The sequence below is a fragment of the Pinus tabuliformis genome, chromosome 7, assembly GCF_031772625.1.
Source record: "Pinus tabuliformis cultivar Carrire ecotype Pingquan chromosome 7, CPIR1, whole genome shotgun sequence".
NCBI classification, from domain to species: Eukaryota; Viridiplantae; Streptophyta; class Pinopsida; order Pinales; family Pinaceae; genus Pinus; species Pinus tabuliformis.
Window position 1 is genome coordinate 374,040,627 of NC_142293.1, and position 13,880 is coordinate 374,054,506.

The 13,880-nt window shown below is 35.7% G+C and overlaps 1 protein-coding gene across 2 annotated transcripts; it reads left to right on the forward strand.

The window, feature by feature from the left end:
- The first annotated feature begins 10,081 nt into the window (after positions 1–10,081).
- LOC149247544 (protein NRT1/ PTR FAMILY 5.6-like) lies at positions 10,082–13,109 on the forward strand. 2 transcript variants are annotated; one of them, XM_089455896.1, is made up of 4 exons: positions 10,082–10,357; positions 10,462–10,679; positions 10,799–11,369; positions 11,522–11,692. In XM_089455896.1, exons 1-4 carry the CDS (start codon positions 10,186–10,188, stop codon positions 11,542–11,544), a joined length of 984 nt encoding a protein of 327 aa, XP_089312022.1. In that variant the 5' UTR covers positions 10,082–10,185; the 3' UTR covers positions 11,545–11,692. The 2 variants fall into 2 exon arrangements, with proteins under 2 accessions (XP_089312022.1, XP_089312021.1); XM_089455895.1 differs by having other exon boundaries at positions 10,102–10,357; positions 10,799–11,349; positions 11,522–13,109.
- Positions 13,110–13,880: the final 771 nt, after the last annotated feature.

The following is a 13,880-nucleotide window of genomic DNA, read 5'->3' on the forward strand; positions in this document are numbered from 1 at the left end:
AGAAGGGTATTTGTTAAATAAATTATAGGAAAGGAGGCAACAAGAAGAAATATTGTGGAAGAAGAAATCAAGAATCCAATGGTTAAAGGAAGGTTAGAGGAATTCTAGGTTTTTTCACAAAGTCGTGATTCAACATAGGCAGCAAAATATGTTCTTCTCCCTAGTCGATCAACAAGGAAACCACCTTACTCAAAAGGAAGATATGGAGAACTTGATAGCTCAACATTTTCAAAGTGTACTAACGGAACCCAATCAAGAGAAGGTGGAGAATATAAACAAAATAAATCAGCATATTCCCCAACTAGTGAGAAGGGACTAGAACATGGCCCTTCTAAGGCAAATCTCCAAGTTAGAGATAGAATAAATCATTAAAGGCCTGACAAAAAACAAAGCACCAGTCCCAGATGTGTTTACAACCGAATTCTTTCATGTTGTGTGGTTGTTCATGACAGATGATATTGTGAAACTAGTGGAGGTGTGTCGACACAATAAAAGAATACACCCGGCCCTGAATTCCTCATTTCTTGCCCTCATTCCCAAAATGGAAAACTCGGAAGAACCGCAAGGTTTCAGACCAATAGCACTCTGCAATGTAATTTACAAAATCATGGCTACAATCATGGTGAATCACCTCAAACCTATCCTACTTGGATTAATCTCTCAAGAACATAAAATTTTTGTAAAAGGGAGACAAATAGTTGATGGTATTGTGACGGCTCAAGAGGCAATACACTCACTAAAGACCAAAAAAACCAAAGGGATGCTGGTAAAATTAGACTTATCAAAAGCCTATGACTACCTGAGCTGGAAGTACCTATAGGGCATGTTGAAGGCATTTGGATTTGATTCAAGATGGATAAGTTGGATAATGTCGATGATATCAACCCTATTTTTTTCAATCCTCCTCAATGGGATGCCCACAAAGGCATTCAATGCAACCTGAGGGCTCAGGCAAGGTGACCCGATGTCCCCGTTCCTATTTATACTGGCTACGGAAGGACTAGGAAGGTATGTAAAAGAGAAAGTACAAAGGGATCAATATACAAGCCTCAGAATGTGGGGTAATGATTTACCATTAACTCACCAATAGTTCGTCGATGACATAATGATGTTCAGGCAAGCAACCCTCAGGGAAGCCAGAGGGTTGATGGAGATCCTAAACAAATTTACGAGTGCTTTGGGGACAGAGATAAATAAGGAAAAGTCAGATATATTTTTATTTAATACGACAACCCCATCGCAAGCCTTCCTAGCAAGAATAATGTGGTTCCGTATTGGTAATCTTCCCCCGCAATACATAGGAATATAGCTAAGTGACAAACAAACTAGATTGGAAAACTAGAATGCCTTGTTGGCAAAGATCCAAGGGAGAATGCAGAATTGGACATTCAGATCATTGAATATGCCAAGTCATGTTATACTACAGAGAGCAGTGCTCCAGTCAACTTCGATTTACCAATTATGTAGCCAAGCGACGCCCAAAACAGTATGCCAAAGGATGATTGACATTCTCAAAATGTTTTTGTGGCAAGGGCTCAAAACATAAAATAAATGGGCCCTTCTATCATGGAATTGGCACAACAAACCTCTAAAAGAAGGTGGGTTAGGTCTCAGAGACCCGTACATGGGGACAAAGCTCTGGTGAGGATGGATTTAGGGAGGAGTAGATCTATGGAAGTAAATATGTGGGAGGAAATATGGAATGTTGAGTTCGATTGAAGGAAGGTTGAGAGTCCAGGAAAATATGAAGGGATCGTCCATATGTAACTTAGCCTCAGAAAATAAAGAAATGATAAGAACTCACAGATTCTAGGAAATAAGGGGAGGAGAGAAAAAAAATTTATCGGATGAGGCGTGTAAGCAGAGAGAAAAGCTCCACAACAGACCTGATCTAGGACTAGTATCTCAACAAACCAATAACCTTGCAGATTACACAGTGAAAAACTTTTGGAGCTTGGACCCAGGAGAATACTGGAGAAAATGGAAACAGAAACAAGATTGGCTAGGTGCTCCCGAATCCACCCAATGGGAGGTTTATGAGAAAGAGATGGAAACGTAGAAAATTGCGATAGCAGGAAGGGCTGAATATAATGAGGTGGGCGTATAAAATCGAAGGGATGTTAGGATTAAAGAGGGCTATCATCTGCAAGAAGTGCAACACTTGCAACAAGGGATATAGATATGGGACATAATATGGCAAGAAAAATTAGGGCGGAAAATCACTTTCTTCATGTGGATAATCCGACATGGGAGAGCACTTACTTGGGACCAACTTCAGATAAAAGGTTTGCAGGGACCTTCGATCTACATTATCTGTGCAGAACAAGAAGAAACAATGGAACACCTAACCAATGCCTGTAGGTACAATGAAAACCTATGGAGAAACTATGAACAACTATTTGGAGTCAATGACAAGAATCAAATAAGTATGAAAGCAACAATGGACAATTGGAGAAGAAATCCTTACCAAAACCCCATTCTGAATCGTGCCTCAAGAATATCATTAGGATTCCTACTATGGGCAGTCTGGAAGGAAATAAATAAAAGAATATTCAAAGGGGAAAAGAGACCAGAAGTAGAACGATGGAAAATGATAATCCAAAACATAAGAGAAACGATAGTTACCGAGAAATTATATGCAGAGGACTGGGAAACAAATCCACAGGAAGAATGAATAATGATGGGACTAAGCTTAAGGATAAGCATGTTGAGCCCTATCGCGTGGAAACAACATCCCCCTCACTGTGAGTCTGCGAACATTTTCATGCGGCCTCAGAAATATTTCATTAAACTCAACTTCGATGGAGCTGCAAAAGGGAATCTAGGGGTGGCGGGGACTAGAGGAGTGTTCAGAGATGAAAAAGGCAATACTATCCACTTGTTTTCCATGGATTGTGGCACTACGAGAAACAACGAAGTAGAGCTCCAGGCATTGAAGTGGGGATTGGAAATTGCAGCAAGGGAAAGGTTTCAAAGGCTGGAGGTGGAAGGAGACTCGAAACTGGCAATAGACATGGTGAAAAAACTTCAGCAAGGAACCTCATGGGAGAAGATTAGCCAAAGCTGGAGGATGGCAAGGCTCGTCCAAGAGGTTGGAAATCTAATTTGACAGATTGGCTACATTATCCTGACACATGTCCACAGATCGGGTAATGTGGCAGCAGATAATCTTGCCAACTGGGGGTGCAGGCAAGCAGGTAGAAACCTGGATATAAGGGGAGAGGAGTTAAGACAAATGGAAGGGATGAGAAGGCTAGAGGAGATTCTAGAAAACAACAAGGAGAAGGGAGAAAGGCCACGGTCAAGGTGTGGTAGGGGAGAAGTGGAGACAACATATGAGGTGGGCGAGAGGGGATGGGGGGCAGAGGCACTAGAAGCCAACCAGCTGGGCCAAAGGACAAATGGGGTATTGGAAAGTGGGAGGATGCGAAGGCAGGTGGGGTAGCATGCAGGATAGGGTAGGGTAGCGGATGACAAAGAGCTAATACAAGTGTGGCCGAGGATGGAGGAGAGAGACAGAGTTTCGGGGTCAAGCAAGAGGGCGATCAGACGATCGACGATAAGTGACACAATGATAGAAGGAAACCCACAATAGGAGAATTCAGTGACACGAGTGGACTAATGGGAGATAATAATGGAAGGGTCAAGGAAAACTCATCTCGAGGAAATCGAACGAAGGAATCGACGGCAGAAAGAGGAAGAGGGCACGTGGGGGACCGTATGGAAGCTAGGCGGGGCATCTGGACTAAGAAACATGAAGCTAAGGTAGCCAGGAAAGAAGGCATTTTCATGCAGAGGGAGAAGGAGAAATAACGTGCAACCGAAGGTGGTGGAAGCGGGCTAGAGGACGTCGAGAGGAAAATGGGTTTCATCGGCAAGCATTGGTATGTTACTTTAGTTTCCCTTCTTGCTTGCATCGCAGAAATGAATTTTACAGAGGAACTTGGGGTGAGGGCTGAGGGAAGTCAAGACTCAGAATGAGTTGAGACCTGGGTTGCTTGGGAATCTAGCCCCATCAACTTGAGTGTCTATGCCCGGAATGCCATCTGAGTGATGGGGCTCGGGAAAACTGTAATGTATCTTTGGGTAGATAGGGACCGAGGGAATGAGGCCCGATGGGATGCCCAATGGAAATTCTACAATGGCATGAGTAGGAAACCTGTCGCTCCGACAAGGTGGAACCTGAGGCATGGGAGGGAAGAAATAATTATCATGGGAGGGGAGCTTGGAACCATCATGGACAAAGTAGCAAGGTTGTGGTTCACCCTGCTCAAACTGAGCCAAAACCAGGCTGAAGGCTGTGGGCCACAAGGGATAACCATGGGTAGCAACCGGGTGAGAGAAGGAGAGAGGGGATATTCCCAGTCCGAATGCTCAAACATGATGCCGAATACATACAATGAAACCCAAAATCAGGACACCTGCAGAACTGCTAATGTTGACCTGCATTATCCTATCTGTTGGGGAGGGGATAAGGAGAGGAGAGGAAACAGAAGTAGGAAGGGGCAATAGAGAGACCCCGTGGGATTTGGGAAATTGGGAAACACAAACTACAAAGAATCATTGGAACAAAGGGAAAGGCTGAAGCTTGTTCGTCTCTGAGAAGGAAGGGGGGAAATCAGGGGAGAAAGAGGGCAACCACAAGTCTCCAAGTCTGGAGCAAGTGGACAAGCCCGAGCTAGAGAAACTCAAGACCACTATGTGTAAAATAATTATGACTTATAAAGAATTTTATTTTGTTAATGTTATAGGTATTAAAGATACCAGCGTGAAGCATCACCCGAAGTTCCAGATCCCTTATCGTGCTCCAGCAAGCAAGCCGGTACTGGTGATCCGCTTGGGAAAAGAAATACAAAGCAGGAAAGAAGACAGGATGGAAAAAGAGGGAAAAAAGGCAGGTAAAAGAGGAACTAGAGGAACAGGTAAGGCAGGGAAAAGGACCAAGGGGGGGGGGGAAGCAACCTCCAATAGAGGTCCAAACAAAAGAGGCACAAAGACTAGGAAATAAAACATGCATACCCTCATAAACACGTATATGGCTGACAATCTGCTAGAGGTAGGAGCTCAAATAGCAGAGTGGGAGAGGGATCTTAATGACAATATAACCAATCGGGATATAGAAACAGAAGAATGAGAAACTATGGTGAAAGATCTGGGGAAGACATGAGGTCGACACACGTTGTTTAGACAAACAATCAAGCAATACTAGGTTATGAAGAACATAGTGGCCCGAGCAATGACACTATACAAGGAATGAGAGGAGCAGGATGAAGCCCGAATAAGAGAGTCCAACATGAAGGATCTTTGCAAAGAAATTGTTGCAGTCCAGATACAAGTGTACAGAAACAATATTGCACTAAACAAGATCGAGCAAAGCATACAGGACATGAAGAGGAGTGAAATCCTGGGGTCCAGTGCGAAAGCCCCAACGCCGATGGACTCATATGACAAGTGAAACAGGTCTCCAAACATAATTTCGTTAAGATGTCGGTTAGCTTTTAATTTTCTAAGATGAATTTTATAGTAGATAGAACTGCAAATGTAGCCTAGATGGCGTTGAAAACTTTATTCAATTTTGGACAACATTTAATGCAGATAGGTGGCCAACAAACCTGGTTTCCTATGGGCAGGTTGAGGCCACCTGCAAATTTTGTTAAAGAAATTTTTATGTTCTGAAAATATTAATAGAGAAAGTACTACCAAGCTTACACAAAAGAAAAGATGCATCTACATCCTAAAACTTTAATGCAAACTAATGATTGGTACTACCTATTGGAACAACCATATTATCCCAAGAATATGGTAAAGAACATAACAAGATAATACACTTTTCTTCTGTCCCCGACTTGACATCTATGGAAGCAAGTTGACTTAATATAATATTGGAAGAATTTAAATGCTCTATCACATAGTCACCATCTTCCCTCCTAAGATGAAACAACATATTTCAAAATAAATTTTTACTAGGGACTTTGATCCACACAAGTTTCATAGCTTTTCTCATAGCTTCTTTGTAGTACACTCTCCAAATATTTTCAACAACAACGAATATGAGAGACAAAAGTGAATAGTAGTGTTGCCTTTCTTTCTAACTTATTCACTATATACTTTCAACTTAGTAGCAAATTTTGCACCTTCGTCTACACATAGGTTGTTCCTTATTTACAAAAGTGAATAGTAGTGTTGCCTTTCTCTCTAACTTATTCGTTATATACTTTCAACTTAGTAGATTTTGCACCTTCGTCTACACATACGCTGTTCCTTATGTACCTTATGTACGATTTGGTTTAATACAGGCCTATCATAGGACAACAAAGGTATCCTTCTAACATGAGAAACATGCTATGATACATAACGTTACTTTTAAACACGTTAGGAAAACCATGTAAATAGATTTTAAAGTAAAAATAAAAGATAAATAATAGCATTCAACATAGTGCACATTTTTTTTTTACCTCTACGTTAAACCAACATAAGGAATCCATAAGAATGCATTCACCATTTCAATTTAACCGTAACCAACATTGCTAAAACTTCTTTACTCGGTTATTTTTTTACTATTGATATTGTATTACAAAACGATAAGAATGCATTCACCATTTACAATATATTAAAATTAATGTAAGTAATTTTTTGATTTCTTGCAATTTCTTAAGAGAAACTGATCATTTTCTATTGACATTATACACATTTTCCAAAAAATTTGAGTGATTACACGTGTATGTAAACATTAAACAAATTAAGATGGGCTTTGAGTATTTTGATGCTCGTATCTTTTGACTTGTGAAAATTTTGACAATTTTGATTTGACCTCACAAGATGTTCTTTCAATTGGAGGACGTATGCGATGGTTAGGACTAAAAGAGAGTAAGTGAAAAACAGGATTTTGAATTTTTATATATTTGTAAAAGTTATTAAATATTTTAGTAAATTTATATTATATAAAAGTTTTGGAAAATAAATTATATCACAATATATACTTTAAAGATATTTTATATATAAATATTTTAGAATTTAATTTTCATAATATATTAGAATTTTAAATTTATTGGTAATTTTTTATTATTGAATAATCTATATATAAAATGTTTTATATAAATATTTTTAATTTAATTTTATTTTTTTTAATTTATATATAATATCATAATTCAACTCATCGTAAATATCAATTATTGATTTATTTTTTTTATTAAAAATAATTTTAATTTATTAATATTTTCAAAATAATTTATCTTCATTGTAAAAGTAACCACGGCAACAAAGTTTTGGCTAAACTCCTAAACGTCAAAAAAAAATGACTTAAGATGTAATTTAAAAGTTTGAAAGAATGAATTGAGATGAAAACAAGGTATTGATATTTATTACATATTTTTTTTCTAATGGATTATAAGATAAAATATGATTAGTTTTATGATGATAAAATTTTATTTATTTTTAAAATAAATTAAAAATATAATATTAATATAAATTTTAAATATAATTTTTTAAAAATAATTTATAATTTTTTTAAAAGTTGTTAAATGGAAGATAAATTTAAAAGAAATTTAAATAAAATGTGTAGTTTTTTTAATAATATTTTTCATTTTTTGTTTAATTGTTGGAAGCCACATTTTTAATTGTTAGAGTAAAATTGTTGAATCATAATTATGTTATTTTTATTTTTATTTATTAACAATTTCTATCAATTATTTAGTATAAATAGCTTATATTTTAGTAAAAGTTAAAAAAAAAATTATATTGCTAGTTGGTGTAGAATTGTAGATTTATATTTTTAATTGTTATAGTAGAAATGTTGATTATATTCTTAATTTTTACAGTGAAATATTTATTCACAATTAAACATTTGATATTTTTTTTTGTTGACTTGATCCACACGGATTTGAACCTTGATTTTTATGATTTACATAATACTTTAACTTGATAGATCAGAGATTTAAACTTTGATTCTCATTATTTACACAATACTTTATAACACAGATTTTAGATTAAACTGTTCTATTGATACATTGTTGATACTTTTATTTCTTAATAATGACTATCAATTATTTATTTAAGATAAAAGCTTTTCAAAAAGTTATATTCTTAATTATTATATAGAATGTTCATCGATATTCCTATAATTATTATTCATATTCATATTCCTACGATCACCTGAATAAGGTGGGCCCACAACAGAAGGCATTCTGGGCCGAATTCGCATTGGGGACCAATACATTATGGCTGTTCGGGCCCGAACTCATTTGCCCAACGCGCGATAATAAATTCCACTGACCCCCGAATAATAGCCGGTTGGGCCCAATACAAGGTGGGAGTGTTCGGCTCTAATTCTCTTTAAATTATTTTCTTTTTCAACATGGTCGGGCTATAATGACCCAAAGACTATTTCGGTTGCGTGAGTGGAATTTTGGTTTACTTTGGGTTTTTATATTAGTTGGGTGGAAAACCCCGGTCGAATCCTTCATTTCTTTTTTCCCGCTACGGCAATTGAGATGAAAACAAGGAATTTCTATTTGTTACATATTTCTATAAATAATAGGATAATTATTATAATTTGTAATGGAAAATCAGATTTAAAAGAAATTTAAATAAAATATGTTATTATTATTTTTTTTAATAATAGTTTTTCGAAAAGTTTTATTGTTTTTCAAAATGTTTAACCTTTTTCCGTTTATGTCAATTGAGATGGAAACAAGGCATTGCCATTTGTTATTTATTTAGGATAAATTATGTTTTATTTATAATGATTATAATTTTTTTTCAATAAGTGAATTTATAATATTATGTCAATGGAGATGGAAACAAGGCATCGCTCTTTGTTATTTATTTCTGATAAATTATGTTTTATTTATAATGATTATAATTTTTTTATTTTTTTTCAATAATTGAATTTATAACATTATTATAAATTGCAATGAAAAGTATTTTTTAAAAGAAATTTAAACAAAATGTGTTATTTTTATTTCTTTTGAATATTGGTTTTTTAAAAATTTATATTCTTAATTGTTGTAGTGGAAATATTAATTCATATTCTTAATTGCTATAATAAAAATGTGAAATTATAATACTTTTTTGATATCTTTATTTATTAACAATTGTTATTAATTATTTAGAATAAATGTTTTACATTTTAGTAAGGGTTTTCCAAAAAGTTTATATTTTAGAAGTTGTAGAGGAAATGTCATTTATAGTCTTTATTGTTATGATGGAAATGTTGAATTACAATAACAGTTTTTTTATCTTTTTCATTAACATTTTTTTATAGATTATTTAAGATAACTGTTTTACATTTTATTAAAAGCTTTTCAAAAAGTTTATATTCTTAGTTGTAGTGGAAATGTTGGTTCATATTCTTAATTGTTATAGTGGAAATGTTAAATTACAATTACAGTTTTGATATATTTATTCATTAACAATTGCTATTTATTATTAAAGATAAATGTTTTACATTTTAGTAAAAGTTTATATACTTAATTGTAATAGTGACGAAAATGTTGACTCATATTGCTAATTTATTATAGTGAAAATGTCATATTACAATTACACTTTTGATATCTTCATTTGTTAACCATTATATTAATTATTGAAAATAAACGTTCTACATTTTAATAAAAACTTTTTAAAATTTTATATTCTTAATTGTTTACCAAAAATGTTAATTCATCTTCTTACTTGTTATCATAAAAATGTTGAATCACAATTACACTTAAATATCTTTATTCATTAATAATGTCTATCAATGATTTTAAAATAAGCATGTTTAAATTTTAATAATTCTTTCCCAAAAAAATCATAGAAAAGTTGATTCATATTCATAATGGGTGCGGTGGAAATGTTAAATCACACTTATAGTTTTATATCTCTATTCATTAATAATTGCTATCAACTCTTTTTCTTAAATGTTTAACTAAAAGTTTACAAATTTGTTCACGTGACAGAAAATGAAGGATAATGAAATAGCCTAACGGTAGATGTTAAAGCATAAATTGCTATGTATAGAATAGGGAAATTGGTTGATCAGATGAGGACAGTATCCAGCTACAAATACACTCTACAGAAACGTATAATCCAGAGTACTGCACCTATAAATAGAGGGACATCACAAACATTCTAGGATGTGGGTTTCAATTTCTTTTTCTGAACATCATAACTCGGCAGAGGAGTTTGTCTTTGGGATTGGATATAGCCATGAGATTCCAACACTGGGAGGAATGGCTAGAGTTCTGGAGTGCATCAGGTCAACCAAATAGAAGAAAAGATGATGAGGAAGAGTGGGTCATGGATGGATCCCTTGATGTCAAAGGAAGGCCTGTTCTCAGATCAAAAACTGGTGGATGGAAGGCTTCTATTTTCATACTAGGTAACTGTTTATGCTAGATATTCTGTTACCATCTGCTTGTTGAGAATGCAGGTTTAACCAGGATTGCATATCTAATTATGGTATGCATTTGTGTGATTCTGCAGTAGTTGAATTCGGCGAGAGGTTTGCGTATTTTTCGATTTCCACAAACCTGATCATATATCTAACGACTGTGTTGCACGAAGGGCTTGCAACTTCTGTTAAAAATGTCAGCTACTGGATGGGTGCCACATGCGTTTCGCCTCTTATAGGGGGATTTATAGCAGATGTCTACTTTGGACGCTACTGGATGGTCCTCATCTCCTTGATAATATATCTCTTGGTGAGGCTCCAGGATTTTGAAATTCTAAGCACAGAACAATTGTAGAAAGATATATTATACTTTTCTTGATTCTACAATATACTCGGTTCCGATTTAAGATGTATACATTAATGTTGCAGGGATTAATCTTGCTGACGCTTTCAGTATCTCTGCCAGCGCTGAAGCCGCCTGCTCAATGTCATGGAATATGCAGCAAAGCAACACCAACCCAGATTGGTGTTTTTTTCTCGTCTTTGTATTTGATATCACTGGCGACTGGTGCTAACAAACCCTCTCTGCAAGCATTTGGTGCAGACCAGTTCGACGAGGAAGATAAAACAGAAGCTCTCAAGAAGAGTTCCTTCTTTAATTTCTGGTATTTTGGGCTCTTAAGCGGCCTCCTCTTAGCTGTCACAGTTATTGCGTACATTGAGGAGAAGGGAAGGTGGGGATTCGGATTCAGAATTATCACAGTGACTATGGCTATAGCCACTGTCATCTTTTTGTATGGAACACCATTCTACAGACACAAGCGTCCTGGGGGCAGCCCTATCACTAGTATTGCTCAAGTTGTAGTCTCTGCTATAAGAAAAAGAAATATGGAAGTTCCCTCAGATGTGAGCTTGCTTTACGAGGATATGGAGTCAATAAAATCAGGCCAGAGGCATCTATCTCACACAGATAATTTTCGGTATGTTAAAGATTCAAGTGGTATGTTTCGTTACATGTATTTTGTTTGAGCCAAATCATGATTTTACTAAGGAAAGTTGGAATAAAATGCTGCTGTTGTTATCCTAAAAAAAATTATCTCAACAACCAATAAAATTATGTTAATATCTGCTTTTTGGGTTGCAACATATTAGGTTTCTTGACAAGGCAGCCATAATGGTGCAAAACTCTTCAGAATGGAAAAATGACACACAGCGAACTGCAAAGCCAAATCCATGGAAGCTCTGCTCAGTAACTCAGGTAGAGGAAACAAAGCTTATATTGAGGATGGTGCCCATCTGGCTCTCTTGCCTAACCTTTGGATTGGCTGCAATAGCACAGAACACATCGTTCTTCATAAAGCAGGGTACCACCATGGATAGAAGAATGGGTTCCCACTTCGAGATCCCGCCGGTTTCTCTAAGTGTCTTTTCCACCATTTCTGGACTTGTTTGCGTAACTGTATACGACCGTTACATGGTACCACTGGCCAGAAGAATAAAAGGAAATGAACGAGGATTAACCGTCCTCCAAAGGATTGGAATTGGCTTGTTCTTCTCTGTCTTGTGCATGGTGACTGCAGCGCTAACAGAAAGGAAGAGAATCCATGTAGCAGAAACCTATGGCTTGCTTGACAGACCCAAAGCCACAATCCCTATCAGTGTTTTCTGGTTAGCTCCACAATATTCTTTGGCGGGAATAGCAGATGTGTTTACTCTAGTTGGATTGCAGGAATATTTCTATAATGAAGCCCCTGATAGCATGAGAAGCTTGGGTATCGCCTTCTATATAAGTACTATCGGGGTCTCCAGTATTCTCAACGGTCTTGTCATAACCCTAGTTGAAGGAATAACCAAGAGAGGAGGTCATCAAGGGTGGTTCGTAAATAATTTAAATAGGTGTAAGTTGGAATATTTCTACTGGCTTTTGGCTATATTTAGTGCCATCAATTTATGTTGTTATGTTTATATAGCACAGATATATACTTACAAGAAAGTGAGGCAAACTATATCTAATCCAGGAAAGTAATCAGGTTATATATATATATATTTAAGCGTGGGCGGAGAAATCACAGCTTGAATAGTCTCAACAGGTGTTCTTGGGAGTGGACTGCCGGACCTGTATAGTCTCAATAGGTGTTCTTGGGAGAGGACTGCCGCACTTGTGTAGTCTCAACAGGTGTTCTTGGGAGAATACCGGGGGACTTACGGGGACTTAGAAACTGGAGTAGTTTCAAGTTTCAGTAACTGTTCCAGGATTAAGTTATGAGATTTGAGATTTGTGGAGACCTAACCCCACGGGTAACCTTTGGACCAACCCCACATGTAACTTTTGGACCACTGGAAGAGATTTTGCATCTGTTTAACTTGGAATATTTTACTTTATCTGCCTATATTTAATGCTATCAATTGATGCTGTCATCTTTATATTGCACACATGTACCTACTAGAAAGCCAAACAAATTGTGTCTAATGAAACGGATTTCTAAACAAATTGTGTCTAATGAAACGGATTTCTAGTCCAGTAACAGATTATGGAAGATGAAAGGTCATCAATATGAATATGCTCCTGTCAACTTGAAGTGAGCAGTGTATGCACAAATCCTCTTTCTGGTTTATTTTTGCATCGATTTGTTAACATCAATTTTGTTTTCACCCCACTTTCGAAATTGCAGATAAGCTTTATCAAACAGCATTTGTCAGTTCGGATTCGCTCGGGCGCACTTATTTTCATGTTTCTTTTTCAGAAAGATTAAATATTATATTCTGCAAGATGAGTGCTTTAGAATGTATTCTGATGCCATTCACTTGGTATTTCATAGTCGATTAATAAATTCTTTCCACTTTATCGTACAATGTTCACCAAGTTTTAAGCTTTGCTTCTTACGTAATGTAAATGCAATATTCACTCCCTAATATGGTTTACATATTGCTAATGAATTTCACAGTTTCCTCTTTACTACGGTCCTGCAATCAACCTCCAGATATGTTGATATAGCAAATCCTTATTCATAAGGAAAGTAGGGGCCGTCAGTACTGGATTTTGACGTTACACGTTAGTTTTTGTTGGTTTGTTTTCTAAACGTATTTTAGAGTAGATAAAAGGTTTAAAACGTCAGTAAGGATATATGTTAAAAGAAATTGAACCCTCAATTTGACTTGTAGAAATTTGAAATAACCTTCATAAAATTAATGAACTGTCGTAAGCTTTAATGGCTGCTTCTAAATACTTAGATTTAATAGAGTTGATTCAAGATAAAGTAATTTTCAGAGTAGTCAAGTATTGTTTCAACTTATGGAATTGTTTTCTAAGATTGCTTACTAAGTTCTCATTGAACTTTTGTTTTCAGAGAATTGCCAGCTAAAAGACTTAGACAAATCTCTATGATATTAATCTTCTACTTATTGATCTAAACCTGCCATTCATGAATTTTGAATTATTTAATTGATTCCTTATGCTTCATTCCTAGGGGAGTGTTTAATGGAAATTTTAAAATGAAAATTATGGTGAATT

Coding starts and splice junctions, on each gene's coding strand:
- LOC149247544 (XM_089455895.1), top strand. CDS start 10,186: ATGAGATTCCAACACTGGGAGGAATGGCTAGAGTTCTGGAGTGCATCA. Junction 10,680..10,798: donor CCTTGATAATATATCTCTTG/GTGAGGCTCCAG, acceptor TTAATGTTGCAG/GGATTAATCTTGCTGACGCT. Junction 11,350..11,521: donor TCTCACACAGATAATTTTCG/GTATGTTAAAGA, acceptor GCAACATATTAG/GTTTCTTGACAAGGCAGCCA.